General features: G+C 48.5%; 1 protein-coding gene across 1 annotated transcript; it reads right to left on the reverse strand.

The window, feature by feature from the left end:
* Window positions 1-827: 827 nt before the first annotated feature.
* On the reverse strand, window positions 828-17,355 carry LOC140198480 (LIM/homeobox protein Lhx9-like). Its single transcript, XM_072259567.1, has 6 exons — window positions 17,224-17,355; window positions 15,224-15,277; window positions 14,354-14,529; window positions 10,836-11,194; window positions 7,485-7,678; window positions 828-1,103 (listed from the first exon to the last, which is right to left on the reverse strand). Exons 1-6 carry the CDS (start codon window positions 17,353-17,355, stop codon window positions 828-830), a joined length of 1,191 nt encoding a protein of 396 aa, XP_072115668.1.
* Between the last annotated feature and the right edge of the window lie 636 nt (window positions 17,356-17,991).

Here is a 17,991-nt window from a genome sequence, read left to right on the forward strand (position 1 = left end):
GTGCAGATCAGAGCGTCGGCCTGACTGCCCAGTGGCTGTTTGTTCATCCCAATACATCAATGGCCCATCAGATTTAGTCTTCCACATCACACATACAACAGGCCATCCATTTCACTGTAAGAACACAGAACATGGAACAGTACAGCACAGCACAGGCCCCCTGACACAAAGTGTTGTGCTGACCTTTTACCCTACTCTAAGGTCAATCTAGTCCTTCTCTCCCACATAACCCTCTATTTTTCTATCATTCACGTACCTACCCTAAAAGTCTCTTAAACGTCTCTAATGTATCTGCCTCTACCACCATCCCGGGCAGCACGTTTCACACACTCACCACTCTGTGTAAAGAACCTACCCCTGACATCCCCCCTTTGCTTTCCTCCAATCGCCTTAAAATTCTTTCCCCTTGTATTACCCACCACTCTGTGTAAAATAGAAACTACCTCTGGCATCCCCCCTATACTTTCTTCCAAACACCTTAAAATTCTGCCCTTTGTATTACCCATTTCCACCTGGGAAAAGGCCTTTGGATATCCATCCAATCTAATTCTCTTTTCAACTTGACCATCTTCATCACGTCGCCTCTTGTCCTCCGTGGCTCCAGAGAGAAAAGCCCTAGCTCACTCAGCCTCTGTCTGGATGTTTCAATGGACAAGTCGCAAATAAGGCTGGTCTTTTTCTTCCTTTCTACGCCCTCTCCCATTGTGAGATCTTAGCCTCTGCTTTAAATACCCCAAAGTTTAGCCCTCACAGTGAGAGGGGCTGGGAGGCACTGACCCCAACTCTCCACTCCCCCCCCCCCACACCCGCCACGCTGAAAGCCACCATCAGCACAGGCTGCTGTGATCAATGGTCCGCAGGGGTTCATCAGACTTGCTGGGGTCGACGTTCAGGAAGATGGGAGCCATGGTGGGCTGGGGGTTTGGTGGAAGGGGGCTTCCTTGGATGGAGAAGAGGGGGCTGGGTGGTCCCAGTGGTCCTAGGGCTGGCTGCGTGCCGGGGGAGCGAGCCGCCTCCTGGATCTCGGGCACCGTGTCGCTGTCCGTGTTCTCCTCCTGCAACAGGCTCTTCCGAAGCTTGGCTCGGGCATTCTGAAACCAAACCTGCAGGGGGGAGGACGGGAGTGAGTCACCATCACCGGTGGAGAATCCACCTCCACCCATCCCCTCTGTCCACTCCCCAACCCACCCACCATGAGCCTCAATCCCTTGTTACCACTGCCCCGTCCCTTCATCTGAGCTCCATCAATCACCTGCAGCCTCACCTTCCCCCATTTCTCAAAACCCTGCTCACACCTCTTTCACAGCAACCCATTCCTGAACCACCCCACCCTGCCATCCTACTCATAAGTCCATCAGACCATAAAACTCAGGAGCAGAATTAGGCCACTTGGCCCATCGAGTCTGCTCCACCATTTCATCATGGCTGATTAATTATCTTTCTCAATCCTGTCCTCCTGTAACCTTTGACACCTTGAATAATCAAGAACCTATCAACCCAATGATTTGACCTCCACAGCCCCCTGTGTCAAAGAATTCCACGGATTCAACGCCCTCTGGATGAAGGAATTCTTCCTGATCTCTGTTCTAAATGGACATTCCTCTATTCTAAAGCGGTGCCTTCTGGTCTTAGACTCCCCCACTATAGGAAACATCCTCTCCACATCCACTTACCCAGATCTTTCAATATTTGATAGGTTTCAAAGAGCTCCCCCCTCATTCTTCTAAACTCCAGCAAGTACAGGCCCAAAGCCGTTAAATACTCCTCATACGTTAACACTTTCACTCCTGGAATCATTCTCGTGAACCTCCTCTGGACCCTCTCCAATGCCAGCACATCATCTCTTAGATAAGAGGGCCAAAACTGCTCACAATACTCCAAGTGCACTCTGACCAACACTTTATAAAGCCTCAGTGTCACATACTTACTCTTACATTCTAGTCGTCTTGAAATGAATGCTAACATTGCATTTGCCTTCCTTACCACCAGCTCCACTTGCAAGTTAACTTTCAGGGAATCCTGTGCAAGGACCTCCAAGTCCCTCTGCACTTCAGATTTTTGACTTTTCTCCTCATTTAGAAAATAGTCTATGCCTTCATTCCTTCCACCAAAGGGCATGTCTGTACTCTTCCCTACACTATGTTACATCTGCCACTTCTTTGCCCATTCTCCTCATCTGTCTAAGTCCTTCTATCTAAGCCATCAATTCCATTGATCAAATAATTGACATTATAATGTAAAAAGACACAGTCCCAACACCAACCCCTGTGGAGCACCACCTAACCAGAACCACACCACCACCGGCAGCCAACCAGAACCACACCACCAGCAGCAGCCAACCAGAACCACACCACCACCGGCAGCCAACCAGAACCACACCACCACCGGCAGCTAACCAGAACCACACCACCACCAGCAGCCAACCAGAACCACACCACCACCGGCAGCCAACCAGAACCACACCACCACCGGCAGCTAACCAGAACCACACCACCACCAGCAGCCAACCAGAACCACACCACCACCGGCAGCTAACCAGAACCACATCACCACCGGCACCCAACCAGAACCACACCACCACCAGCAGCCAACCAGAACCACACCACCACCGGCAGCTAACCAGAACCACATCACTACCAGCAGCCAACCAGAACCACACCACCACCGGTAGCCAACCAGAACCACATCACTACCGGCAGCTAACCAGAACCACATCACTAGCCAACCAGAACCACACCACCACCGGCAGCTAACCAGAACCACACCACTACCGGCAGCCAACCAGCACCACACCACCACCGGCAGCCAATCAGAAAACCACACCACCACCGGCAGCCAACCAGAACCACACCACCACCGGCAGCCAACCAGAACCACACCACCACCGGCAGCCAATCAGAACCACACCACCACCGGCACCCAACCAGAACCACACCACCACCGGCAGCCAATCAGAACCACACCACCATCGGCAGCCAATCAGAACCACACCACCACTGGCACCCAACCAGAACCACACCACCACCAGCAGCCAACCAGAACCACACCACCACCGGCAGCTAACCAGAACCACATCACCACCAGCAGCCAACCAGAACCACACCACCACCGGTAGCCAACCAGAACCACATCACTACCGGCAGCTAACCAGAACCACATCACTACCAGCAGCCAACCAGAACCACACCACCACCGGCAGCTAACCAGAACCACACCACTACCGGCAGCCAACCAGAACCACACCACCACCGGCAGCCAATCAGAACCACACCACCATCGGCAGCCAACCAGAACCACACCACCACCAGCAGCCAACCAGAACCACACCACTACCGGCAGCTAACCAGAACCACATCACTACCGGCAGCCAACCAGAACCACATCACCACCGGCAGCTAACCAGACCACATCGCTACCGGCAGCCAACCAGAACCACACCACCACCGGCAGCCAACCAGAAAAAGTTCCCTTCATTCCAATTCTTTGCCTCCTACCAGTCAGCCAATGCTCTATTCATATCTTTCCTGTAACACAATGGGCCCTTAACTTGTTAAGCAACCTCATGTACGGAACTTGTCAAACGCATTCTGAGAATCCATGTAAACAACATCCACTGACGCTCCTGTGCCTACCCTGCATGTTATTTCCTCAAAGAATTCAACAGATTTTCCTGTCAGGTCTTCCCATTCAGGAAACCATGCTGATTTTGGCCTCCAAGTACTCCAACCACTGAAGTCACACTAACTGGCCTATAATTTCCTTCCTTCTACTTCCCACCCTTTTTAAAGGGTGGAGTGACATTTGCAATTTTCCTGTCCTCTGGAACTATTCCAGGATCTAGTGATTCCTGAAGGATCATTGCTAATGGCTCCACAGCTAGTTCATTCAGCATCCTGTGGTGTACACCATCTGGTCCAGGTGATTTATTTACCCTCAGACCATTCAGCTTTCACAGCAGCTTCTCCTTAGTAATAACTGCCCTCTGACACTCTCGAATTTCTGGCATACTTTTTGAGTCTTTCACAGTGAAGACTGATGCAAAAGATATTGTGGATATCTTCCCTTTCTTTGTCCCCCATTACTACCTCTCCAGCAGCATTTTCCAGTGGTCTGATATACACCCTCACCTCTTTTTTACTCTTTATATATCTGAAATGCTCTTTGTTATTATTTGCTAGCTTACCTTCCTATTTAATCTTTTCTCTCCTTATGGTTTTTTAAGTTGCTTTCTGTTGGTTTTTAAAAGCTTCCCACTCCTCTAACTTACTTTATACTTTATTGTCACCAAACAATTGGTACAAGAACATACAATCATCACAGCGATATTTGATTCTGCGTTTCCCACTCCCTGGATTACAAATATTAAATATTAAAAATATTAAAATAGTAAAAATTAGTAAATATTAAACATTTAAATTATAAATCATAAATAGAAAATAGAAAAATGGAATGTAAGGTAGTGCAAAAAAACCAAGAGGCAGGTCCAGATATTTGGAGGGTACGGCCCAGATCCGGGTCAGGATCCGACTAATTTATGCTGTATTGTATGCCCTCTCATTTGCTTTTATGCTGCTGTTGATTTCCTTTGTCCTGCCTTTAGAATACTTCTCCCTCTTTGGGATGTATATAACCTCTGCCTTCTGAATTGGCTTCAAGCTAGAGGGGTGTGACCTCAGCCCATCCCAGCCCCGCCTGCCCAAACCCTTCCATCCCATCCGTCTCCCTACAGGGAAAAGGGAAAGAGACAGCAGTGTCCACTTCCCCACCCATCTCTACTGCTCTCACCCAACTGCCTTTCACTCTACTCACCCACCGTGAACCTCAACCTCCCTTCTCCTTCACCCGAGCTCCCACCAGTCCATCTGCAGCATCACCCTCCAACCTTGCGAGCCCAGCACCCTCCTCTCCTCCACCCCACCCCTTCAGTCACACCCTTGGAGGGAGAGTACGAGCCCATAATTCGTCAGGGTTCCGACAGGGAATTAGAGAGGATATAATCTGCACACGTATGTGGAGAGAAACGAGGAAGGGACTGATGAGATAATGTTACTGGGAGCCGGGCTGCACTCAGTGGATCTCAAGACATCCCAAACTACTTTGAGAGCTCAAGCTCTCAGATCTTCTTCTGCCAGTCTCTTAACTTAAACAATCTCCCTTAAGAGATAATTGACAGGTCAGCTGTTTTGAACTATGCTCCTAAACATGGAATTCAATACCTAAAACTATAAGGGAAGCAGATTCATTGATACCTTTAAACTTCAGCACAAAACCTATTTATTCAATCTTGCTTTTAACTAACTTCTTTTTTTGTCTTTTATGTTCAGAGTTATCGTTATTTTTTAATTTTACCTTTCATGTTTGAATTTTTATCCCATTGTAAAGCACTTTGAATTATATCATCTGTACAAAATGTGTTCTCTGAATAAAGTTATTGTCATTTACAAAATACCCAATTGCACTCATGTGACCAACTAACCCACTAACCGGGACGTCTTTTGAATGTGGGGGGAAACCGGAACTCCTGGAGGAAAGCAGAAAGTGCGGGGGGGGGGGGGAGAGGGAAAGATGTGCTTGGTGGTGGGATCCCGTTGGAGGTGGCAGAAGTTTTGGAGAATTATGTGCTGGACACGGAGGCTGGCGGGGTGGTAGGTGAGGACAAGAGGAACCCTACCCCTGGTAGGATAGAGGGAGGATGGGGTAAGAGCATCACCACCAAACACGTCTTTCTCTCCCCCTCGCCCAACTTTCTGCAGGGATCGCTCCCTATGCGATTTCCTTGTCTATTCCTCTTTCTTCACTGATCTCCCTCCTGGCGCTTACCCTCACAAATGGGGCAAGTGCTACACCTCCTCCCTCACTACCATTCAGGGCCCCAAACAGTCCTTCCAGGTGAGGCAATACTTCACCTGTGAGTCTGTTAGGGTCATATCCTGTGTTCGGTACTCCCGGTGTGGCCTCGGTGAGACCTGATGTAGATTGGGAGACTGCTTTGCTGAGCATGTACGCTATGTCCACCAGAACAAGCATGATCTTCCAGTGGCCATCCATTTTAATTCTGCTCCCCATTCCCATTCCGATATGTCCATCCATGGCCTCCTCCGCTATCGTGATAAAGCCACATTTAGGTTGGAGGAACAACACCTTATATTCCATTTGGGTAGTCTCCAATCTGATGGCATGAACATTGACTTCTCAAACTTCCCCCAACTTCACCATTTCCCATCCCCTTTACCCTCTCTCATGTTATCTCCTTGCCAGCCCATCGCCTCCTCCCTTTTTTCTTTCTTCCATGGCCTTCTGTCTCTTTCACCAACTTCCCAGCTCTTTGCTTCATCCCTCCTCCTCCAAGTTTCACCTATCTCCTGGCGTTTCTCTCTCCCGTCCCCCCCACCTTTCAAATCTACTCCTCAGCTTCTTTATTCCAGTTCTGCCGGAGGGTTTTGGTCTGAAAGGTCAACTGTGCTCTTTTCCATAGATGCTGCCTGGCCTGCTGAGTTCCTCCAGCATTTTGTGTGTGTTGCTCGGATTTCCAGCATCTGCAGATTTTCTCTTGTTTGTGAGAGGAAATTGAACCCGGGTTGCTGGTGCCGTTATAGCGTTACACTAACCGCTGCGTTACCATGCCAACCCCTAATCTGGCAGCCAGGCTAAAAGGCCAGATTAATCTTTCCTATACTCTTGCATGGGCTGAATGGCCATCAGCTCCTCTACAAATTTTAAACATTTTCTCTTTGTGTTGGACTGCCCCATTAGTAGGGAACCCTCTAGAAAATCCCTCTGAATCTCTGTTAGTGGGACTTCAGCTGAGGAATCCCATAGTGCTGAGAGTTGGACGTGCACTCCCAGCAGTCAAAGTCATAGTTAAATGTATTATCAAGGTGTGTATGTATATATATATATGTATATGTATATGTATATGCATATGTGTGTATATATATATATATGTCACTATATACTACATTGGGATTCTTACAGGTATTTACAGGGAAAAAAGAAATCCAATAAATTTTACAAAAAACTAACTTAAACAGAGAAGTTTGTGAAGATTTTTCTGTGGAAGTGTGGTGGAGAGTGTATTGCATCAGGCAGGAGATACAGGAGCCCCAGGACTCACACCAACAGGTTCAGGAACAGTTATCACCCCTCAACCAGCAGGAACCACCACCCAGAACCAATGGACTCATTTTCAAGGGCTCTTCAGATCATGTTCTTGATATTAATTGCTTATTTATTTATTATTAATATTATTATTATTTCTTTCTTTTTGCATTTACACAATTAGTTGCCTTTTGCACATTGCCTGTACTGTTGGTGTGCTCTTTCAGTGATTCTATTGTGTTTCTTGTGTGTACGCCCACAAGAAAATAAAATGCAGGGTCGTACATGGGGAAATCGATGTACTTTGATAATAAATTTACTTTGTTACTTTGAGCCTCGGTACAGAGTCCCTCCGCCAGCCGCTGGCCTACCTGTCCTGCGCTCACCTGCAGCACTCGCTTGGGAAGACCAGTCTTCTTGGAGAGCTGCTCCCAGTCTTTGCCGTCAGGGTTGTGCTTGACAGCAAAGTAGGACTCCATGGTGCGGAGCTGGTGATGCTTGAAGCAGGTGCGGATGCGCTTGGCCTTCTGCTGGCCGGGGTAGCGGGGCTCCCCCACGGTCTGCTCCCCCTCAGTGCACGCTGAAACCACAACAGGACCACATTGACACATAGACACCACTGGACAGGAACGCAACCCTCAATGTGTGAGACCATGGCTGACTTTAAATATCTCTCCATCCACAACCCATAAGACCATTGCTGTCTCTGACAACCCTCCATCTCTCTCTCCCACCCTCTCCCTGTCTCTCTCTCTCTCTCTCTCTCTCTCTCTTCTTTCTCTCTTTCTTTCTCTCTCTCTCTCTCTCTCACTCTCTTTATCTCTCTGTCTCTTTTGTTCACTCACTCTCTCCCTCTGTAGTGTGCAAAATGGCTCTGTACACAAGACTATAAGACCCAAGAGCAGAATTAGGCTATTCTGCCCATCGAGTTATTTGTTATTTTGTTTTTTTTGCATTTGCAGTTTGCTGTCTTTTGTGTATTGGTTGTTTGTCCATCTTGGTCATTTTATTCATTGATTCTATTGTGTTCCTTTGTATTTACTGTGAATGCCTGCAAGTAAATGAATCTCAGGGTAGTAGAAGGTGACATGTATGTTCAGTGGATTCCAGATTAGTTGGGCCATCGTTAATTGGGGCAGCCACTTATTTGGAACACCACTTAAACAACAATTACTAATCAAGGAAATAGCCAGGATTCTCTTCATTTATTTAGGACACTATACCACTTAATTGGGACAGGAGACTGTTGCTGGAAAGTTTATAACTAGCGAAACTTGCATGCACGTGCATGGCCATTAGACAGTTGCACATCTTTGTGTTCTAAAAGCAGTGATTTTTGTCACTGTAGTTAGCAAGAAATAAGCAGCAAGATAATTAGGAACTATTTTGCTCACTGTGGTTTCAAGCTTTCCCCCTTGGAGAAGTCAGCAAAGGCAGGGATTGAAAATAAAATGATTTAATTACTTCAACAAGTTAGGGACTATGAAGAATTTGAAGGTATTTGCAATCATCTTGAATATTAAATGAAGATTTGGAGGTTTAATCATCGACAGCATTGTATGATTATCTGCCCTAAGTACCTGTACTGATTTTGTTCACTGCATACATTGGAAGAATTCCTCCATCGATAACTATTAGGGACACACAGATTTATAGTACTGTAGTAGTATTGGTGTGTGATCTAGTTTGTTCTGCATTTCAATTAAATACTTAATTTGTTATTCAGTTCCATGAAATGCTCTTTATATGATGAGCCTTTCAATCCCAGAATCATTTTGCGAACCTCCTTTGTACCCTCTCCAATGTTAACACATCCTTTCTTAGATAAGGAGCTCAAAACTGCACGCAATACTCCAAGTTCCCCAAAATTGCATTCTTAACAATTGGCTCCAACATCTTCCCAACCACTGAGGTCAGACTAACTTGCCCATAATTTCTTTTCTTCTGCCTCTCTCCCTTCTTGAAGAGTGGAGTGACATTTGCAATTTTCCAGTCTTCAGGAACCACGCCAGAATATGCTGATTCTTGAAAGATCATTACTAGTGCCTCCACAATCTCTTCAGCCACCTCTTTCAGAACCCTGGGGTGTAGTCCATCTGGTCCAGGTGACTTATCAACCTTCACACCTTTGTTTCTCAAGCACCTGCTCCCTAGTAACGGCAACTTCACTCATTTCTGGCATACTGCTAGTAACTTCCACAGTGAAGACTGGTGCAAAATACTTATTCAGTTTCTCCGCTATTTTCTTGTCCTCCTTTACTACCTCTCCAGCATCGTTTTCAAGCAGTCCACTATCCACTCTCAGCTCGCTTTCACACTATATGTATCTGAAGAAACTTTTGGTATGCTCTTTAATGTTATTAGCTAGCTTGCTTTCATAGTCCACCTTTTCATTCTTTATAACATTTTTAGTTGCCTTTTGTTGGCTTTTAAAAGCTTCCCAATCCTCTAACTTCCGACTAATTTTCGCTCTATTATATGCCCTCTCTTTGGCTTTTATGTTGGCCTTGACTTCTCTTGTCAACCACAGTTGCATCATCCTACTTTAGAAAACTGTTAACTTAAACACAAGGGATTTGCAGATGCACTGGACTTCCCAAAGGCAGGAACATTTCTCTATGAAGGGGTTAATGAGATGGAGACTGCACATTGTCTCCAGGGAGTGGGAATCTGGGTCCAGACTCAGGGATCAATCCCACTCCAGGCCGCCCTTTCCAATCCCACATGAGCCTCACAGTAGCGTAGTGATGTTATTACGGCTCAGGACATCGGACTTTGGAGTCAGTTCCAATGTCATCTGTGAAGTGTTCCGCCCCGTGACCGTGTGGGTTTCCTCCAAGGGCTCTGGTTTCCTCCCACATTCCAAAGACGTACCAGTTAGTTGGTTAATTGGTCATTGTAAATTGTTCTGTGATTAGGCTGGGGCTAAGTAGGTGAGTTGCTGAATGACATGACTCGTTGAGCTGGACGAGCTTGCTGTGCACTGTGCATCTGAACAAATTCCACGCACACTTGGAGTATCGGGTTCAGCTCGCCTTGTTACAGGAAGGATGTGGAAGCTTTAGAGAGGGTGCAGAGGGCATTTACCAGGATGCTGCCTGGATTGGAGGCCATGGATTAGCCAGCCAGTGGTGCAGTAACATCAGCACTGGACTTCGGGGCAAGTGGTCACAGGTTCGAATCTGGCCAGCTCCTTACATGCCTTCCACCCATACTGGGCTGAGTGTCGAGCTGGTAACTCAGCCTCATAAAGCAGACAAACGTTTCGGAAACGGAAAGCAAGAGGAACCTTACCTATGAGGAGAGGTTGAGCAAGCTCAGGTTTTTCTCTTTGCCGTGAAGGAGGATGAGAAATGGCTTGATAGAAGTGTAAAAGATTATAAGAGGCATAGATTGAGTGGACAGCTAGAAACTTCTTCGCAGGGCAGAAATGGCTAATGCAAGAGTATGTAATTTTAAAGGTGATTGGAGGAATGTATAGGGGGATGTCAGAGGAAGTCATACGGAGCAGTGGGTACGTGGAACATACTGCCAGAGCGGTGTAGAGGCAGATATATTGAAGAGTATCTTAGGTAGGCACATGGCTGATCGAGAAATGGAGGATTATGTGGGAGGGAAGGGTTAGATTGACCCTGGATGCGGTTTGAGGTTCAGCATAACATTGTGGGCCGAAGGGCCTGTACTGTGCTGTACTGTTCTGTGTTCTATATTCTACAAACACACAGTGGATTGGGCACCTGAATGAAACTCATCGCCTTCGCTCTGCAGCCTCCGCTTGCGGCTGCTGCCATTCAGCTTGCTGGGCCACTCGGTGTTGCCTGGGCCCGCATCCAGCCCCTCGTCCCCCTGCAGGGCCAGCTCGGCCAGGCTGTCCATCAGTCGCGCCTCATTTCCCGCCCGGCCCGGAGGCTCAAAGTGCTCCTGGCAGTAGACCAGGCCGTGGCGGGTGCCAAAAAGGTCTCCGGTGACCAGCGCCCGCCCACACACGGCGCAGGTGAAGCAGCTGAGGTGGTAGACCTCCTCCTTGGCGCGCATTACCATTTCCGATGCCAGGATGCCCAGCTGGCAGCGGGAGCACTGCTTAACACAGAACCGCCTGCAGGAAGGAACACACACTCCGTCAACATTGTACACAGTGTATCACCGTCCGGTATGGAGGGGCCAGAGCTCAGGGCAGAGGGTTGTAAACCCAACCCGATCCATCATGGGCACGAGCCTCCCCATCATCGAGGACGTCTTCAAAGGATGATGACTCAGGAAGGTGGCATCCATCATTGGGGACCCTCACCTCCCAGGACATGTCCTCTTCTCATTACTACCATCAGGGAGGAGGTACAGGAGCCTGAAGACACACACTCAAGACTTTAGGAACAGCTTCTTCCCCTCCACCATCAGATTTTCGAATGGTCCTTGAAGCCGTGAACACCACATCACAATTTTGCTGTGTTTTGCACCGTTCATTTACATTACGTCTATCCAGTTACGTTCTATCGCTCAGAATGTTGGACAATATCTATTAACGTGAGGAAATGAATTGTAGCAGCAGGGATGTTGTTTTTGAGGAGGATGCAAGGAATATCATGGATGAAACGAATATATAACTAGGATGTCACGAACAGAGCAAACACAAAAAGAGAAATGATGTATGAGATCATGAAAAGGCAATGTAACTTCATTGGACATGTGATTAGGAAAGAGGAGTTAGAATGCACGGTAATTATGGGAAAGACTGAAGGGAAGAAAGCAAGAGGAAGACAAAGACAAACGATGATGGAGCCAGCAGCCAGAGAACTGGAAATAAGTACCAATGAATTGATCCACTTGACCCGAAACAGGAGTGTGTGGGCCATGGCAGTCAAAGCTCAAACTGGGCATGGCACCTGATGATGATGATGATTTACATTGTATATGGAAATTCTTCTTGTAATTTATAGTAATTTTATGTATTCTAGTGGGGTGTACAGGGTGGGGTAGCTCTTCATGTGAAGGGGTTTGTTGTGTCCTTTCTGGGGCAGCTCACTCACATTTGGTCCCCACCAGACACTCAGCTCTCACCCATGGCTCCGAGTAACTGTCTGCATGTGACTGCGGCCACACCTTTGATAGGTACACTGCTTCGATAGGTGGGCTAAACCAGGTGAGGCTAGCTGGCATCCTCGTACCCCAGTGAGAGCCTCATACCCTGCCATAGCATCTGAAGTCAGCTCTGGCAGTCTGGGCGGATGAGATCTATAGCGAGATCCAACGGCCAGGAAGGCAGCTCTGCAACGCTTTGCGGAGAACGAAGGACATGGCGAGACGTGGAAGGAGTCATGTTCAAAGGAAGTCCCCAGTCTGTGACAACTACTCGTACCTCTGAACCTGGACTTCTGAGGTCGGACCAGTGGAATGACCCCCATTTCCATTTTAAAAACCCTCCTGCACAGGTCTCCTGCCATTGTTGGATACGACAGACAACCAACCACATGCATTCTGCTGTATCGCTGCCGCAAAACAACATTTTCCACCTTATAGGTCAGTGATTAAAAAACTCAGTTCTGGAACTCACATACACTGAAACGCAGGGCACCTCCAACTGAGCCCTGACCACAGGGAATCTCAGGAAGGTAAATCAAATCCCAAAGAGGGAAGGCTAGGGAAAATCCTAAAGGAGCAACGACAAGCTAGACCAAGACAAAGTCAAATGCACCGTCAATCTACAGGCAACGTCGTTCAGGGACTTGGGCTATATTACTTTTTTGTGACTTTGTATTCAAGCTATCATAACTGTATGTGCTGCGTGCTGAAGATACTGTCGTGTTTTATACCTTGACCCTGCAGGAAAGCTGTTTCATTTGGCTGTGTCCATGTATGGTTGAACGACAATTAAACTTGAACCTGAACTTGAAAGAAGAGAGGGAGGGAGGGAGAAGATGGAGAGAGAAGAGGTGGGAGGAATGGAGGAAGGAGGGAGGGAGGGAGTGAGGCAGAGCGATGAAAAAGTGGAGAGAGGGAGCGGGGTGGAGTGGGAGGATAAAGGGAAAGAAGGGGGAGAGAGGGAAGGATGAAGGGAAGGAGGGCAGGGGAAGGGAGGAAGAGAAAGGGGGATGGACAGATGGAGGGACCATTCAGCTCATTACACAATTCAGCTCATAAAGTATGCTCTGCCATTCCATCATGGGAGGGAGGGAGGGAGATGGAGGGAGGAAGATGGGAGAGTACATTCACAGAAAAAAATAAAGAAATACAACAGAATTTCTAAAACACTACACATAAACAAACAGCTAATGTGCACAAACTGTGGAAATACAAATGTTTGTAATAAAAAATGCTGAACATGGGTTGCTGAGAGATCTTGAAAGTGAGCCTGAAGGTTGTGGAATCAGTTCAGAGTTGTAGTGAGTGAAGTTATCCCCTCTGGTTCAAGAGCCTGCTGGTTGAGGGGTAATAACTCTTCCTGACCCTGGTGGTGTGGGACTCGAGTCTCCTGTACCTCCTGCCTGATGGTGGCAGTAGTGAGACGAGAGCCTGTCCTGGGTGGTGGTTCCTGCTGGTTGAGGGGTAATAACTGTTCCTGACCCTGGTGGTGTGGGTCCTGGGGCTCCTGTGCCTCCTGCCTGATGACAGCAGTGAGACGAGAGCCTGTCCTGGGTGGTGGTTCCTGCTGGTTGAGGGGTAATAACTGTTCCTGACCCTGGTGGTGTGGGACTCGAGTCTCCTGTACCTCCTGCCTGATGGTGGCAGTAGTGAGACGAGAGCCTGTCCTGGGTGGTGGTTCCTGCTGGTTGAGGGGTAATAACTGTTCCTGACCCTGGTGGTGTGGGACTCGAGTCTCCTGTACCTCCTGCCTGATGGTGGCAGTAGTGAGATGAGAGCCTGTCCTGGGTGGTGGTTCCTGTTGGTTGAGGGGTAATGACTGTTCCTGAACCTGGTGGTGTGGGTCCTGGGGCCCTTGTACCTCCTGCCTGATGGCAGCAGAGAGGAGAGAGCACGGCCTGGGTGGCGGGGGTCCTCGACGATGGATGCTGCTTTCCTGTGGCAGTGCTCCTTCAGGATGTGCTCAACGGTGGGGAGGGCTTTGCCTGTGGACTGGGCTGTGTCCACGACTCTCCGTGGACTTTCCCGTTCCTGGCCATTAGTGTTTCCATGCCGGTCCATGATGTAACCATGGCGATGTGCCAAATCTACACCAATCCGGATATGATAACCAGATCCACGTTCAGATGCTGGACTTACAGAAAGCAGGGGAGTGTGAGGGGCGGGTGACCCACTTTACCTGTAATAGTCATCCTTGCAGTAGATGGCAGCGTCCTTGGAGAAGCAGGTGAGCTCGGAGCCGAGGACCAGCCCGCACACACAGCACCTCAGGCAACGACTGTGCCACGGCTTGTCCACCGCAAACACCACGTAGCGGTCGTAGATGGCCTCTCCACAGCCAGCACACACTGCGGCCTTCAAAGCAAGGTCCGGCGGCACTCCCTGAGGGGATAAAACGCAGTGAAACGTCTACAATGCAGTAAGACATGGGAGCAGAATTAGGCCATTCAGCCCATCGAGTCCACTCCGTCATTCCATCATGGCTGATTTATTATCCCTCTCGACCCGATTCCCTTGCCTGTTCCCCATAACCCTGATGCCCTGACTCATCAAGAATCTATCAATGACGGTCTCAATGGCTGTCTGTGACAGATTCCACAGATTCACCATCCTCGGGCTAAAGAAATTCCTCCTAATCTCTGTTCTGAGTGGATGTCTGTCAAATCTGAGGCCGCGCCCTCTGGTCCGAGACTCCCCTACAGGAGATATCCTCTCCACATCCACTCTATCCAGGCCTTTCAATATTCAGTAGGTTTCCATGAGAACCTCATCATTCTTCTCAACTCCAGCGAGTACAGGCCCAGAGCCATCAAATGCTCCTCATACATTAACCCTTTCATTCCTGGGATCATTCTCGTGAACTTCCTTTTAACCCTCTCCAATGGTAGCATATCCTTCCTTAGATATGGGTCCAAAACCACTCACATATCATGTGATATCGGCCTCCACATTGTGACAGTAGAAAAGGTGGCTCTGGATACTGGATAGGGGGCAGAAGTTCAATAGCCAGGTCTCTCATCTTTATGCAGCACTTTCTAATGGCTTCAGCCCGGTCAGCAGCTATGGCTGGCTGTGTAACGTTTCCCTGAGGGGAGGGCTCAGCCTTTGAGGATGAGGGTCGCAGATTCGTTGGCCTGATCCTGTTGACTGCAGGATTGGCCACTGGGACTGGGCAATATGGGCCTGCACGTTAGCGTGGTGGCCGGTGGGACACTTTGAAGCGAGAATAAGTCCCACCGCTGTCTGTAAATACGTTAAATTGAGATTAGCTTTATGTACATCGAAACATTGAAACACACAGTGAGATGCATTGCTTGCATCAACAACACAGTCCAAGGGTGTGCTGGGGGCAGCCCACAAGTGTTTCCCTGCTTCCAGAGCCAGCACAGCATGCCCACAACTTACTGACCCTATCCTGTATGTCTCTGACTGTGGGAGGAAACTGGAGCACCCGTTGGGAACCCAGGCGGTTATGGAGACAGCGCACAGACAGTGGCGGGAATCGAAACCCAATGGCTGGCGACGTAGTAACGTTACGCTAACCATTACACCATTATTGTATACATGATAGAGGAGTACAAGATAATAAGAGGAATAGATAGAGTGGATAGCCAGCGCCTCTTCCCCAGGGCACCACTGCTCAGTACAAGAGGACATGGCTTTAAGGTTAGGGGTGGGAAGTTCACGGGGGATATTAGAGGAAGGTTTTTTACTCGGAGAGTGGTTGGTGTGTGGAATGCACTGCCTGAGTCAGTGGTGGAGGCAGATACACTAGTGAAGTTTAAGAGACTACTGGACAGGTATATGGAGGAATTTAAGGTGGGGGCTTATATGGGAGGCAGGGTTTGAGAGTCGGCACAACATTGTGGGCCGAAGGGCCTGTACTCTGCTGTACTGTTCTATGTTCTACGTTCTATCATGTCACCTCAGAACTATGCTACTTTACAACCCTTGGTGCCTAATTAGGCACTGACTACGCACCGCGGGGTGGCACAATGGTGGACCCTCAGCGTAACACTTTACATTGCCAGCGACCCGGGTTCGATTCCCACCACTGTCTGTAAGGAAATTGTGCGTTCTCCCCGTCATCGCGTGGGCTTCCTCCCACATTCCTAAGACACGCGGGTTAGGTTTAGTGAGTTGTAGGCATGCTACGTTTGCCTGAGAGGTGTGGTAACGCTTGCCGGCTGTCCCCAGCGCATCCTCGGACTGCACTGGTCATCGACTCAAACCACACATCTCACTCTATGCTTCGATGTCTGTCTGACAAATATGACTAAAAATGTGATTCATCTAACGCAGGGACACTTGGCCTGGCAGCATGTTGTGCACAGTTCTGGACTAGTTAGGCCAAGAAATGTTACGGGGAGAAGGCAGGAGAATGGGGTCAAGAGGGACAATAATCAGCCATGATGGAATGGTGGAGCAGACTCGATGGGCCGAATGACCTCATTCTACTCCTATGTCTTAAGGTCTTATGGAAGTCTTGGATCAGGATGATGACCATAAGAGACCGGAGCAGAATGAAGCTATTCAGCCCATCGTGTCTGTTCTGTCATTCCACCATGGCTGATTAAGTCAGCATAGCGGTTAGCGCGACGCTATTACAGCTCGGGCTGTCAGAGTTCAGAGTTCAATTCCAATCTCATCTGTAAGGAGTCTGTACGTTCTCCCTGTGACCGCCGGTTTCCTCCGGGTGCTCCGGTTTCCTCCCACAGTCCAAAGACGTACCGGTCAGTAGGTTAATTGATCGTTGTAAACTGTGCTGTGATTAGGCTCGGGTTAAATCGTGGGTTACTAGGCCATTTGGCTCGAAGGGCTTGAAAGGCCCGTTCTGTGATGTAATCCAATAACAATAAATAACATATATTTGATGGAGGGATTGGAGGTGTGTTGGGACGTGGGACGAATGGGCAATCTCTTTCGAAGAGCTGGCACAGGAGTCGATGGGCTGAGTGACCATAATCTGTGCTTTAATCATTGCAGGAGCCCCCACTGTCTCTCCAGGTTTCACACCTTTGTGATGGAAGCTGCCGGGATGTTAATTACCTGTTGTATGTCCAGGTGCAGGCTGGGCTGATCTGGAGTGATCCCTTCCTCGAGCAGGGTCTCCCGGATCTCCTCCTCAGGGAATCCGTGGATCAGCATGGAGGAGTACTGGAAACTGCAACCTCCCTCCATCGCCGGGATGCTGTGGCAGCAGTTGTGTCAGACAGCCTCATGTACCCACAGCCCGGGCAACGGTCATACCTTCCTTCCGAGAAACAAGCAGCAATCTCAGCTTTGAAGTTGAACACAGAGTCTTTCTTGTGTAGTCAGATCTGCCCAAAGCCTCACCGGCACCAGCCTACCCGCCATGAAGGACATTTATTCAGAAAGGCACCGGGAAAAGGCCGGTAACGTCATGGAAGACCCCACCCACCCTGCTCATGGACTGGTTGTCCAACTCCCATCAGGGAGGAGGCTAAGTAGCATCAACACCACGACCACCAGACTCAAAAACAGTTACTTTCCCCAAGCAGTAAGGCTGATCAACACCTCCACCCACTAACCCACCCCTCCATACCCCCAAGCACCACTACTTTATCATTTCCTGTCAGACACCTTATGGACGTGCACTGAATCTCTGTATACAAGCTATCTTAAGTATTTATATTTATTGTGTTGTTATTATTCTTGTCTCCTTTATCTTACTCAGTTTTTTTGTGCTGAATGGGCTCTGGAGTAATGATTATTTTATTCTCCTTTACACCTGTGCACTGGAAATGACATTTTGTGATGCTGCAGAAGACCATTGATCCCATCAGTTCCATCCTA

The sequence above is a fragment of the Mobula birostris genome, chromosome 5 (assembly GCF_030028105.1).
Source record: "Mobula birostris isolate sMobBir1 chromosome 5, sMobBir1.hap1, whole genome shotgun sequence".
In the NCBI taxonomy this organism is placed as follows: domain Eukaryota; kingdom Metazoa; phylum Chordata; class Chondrichthyes; order Myliobatiformes; family Myliobatidae; genus Mobula; species Mobula birostris.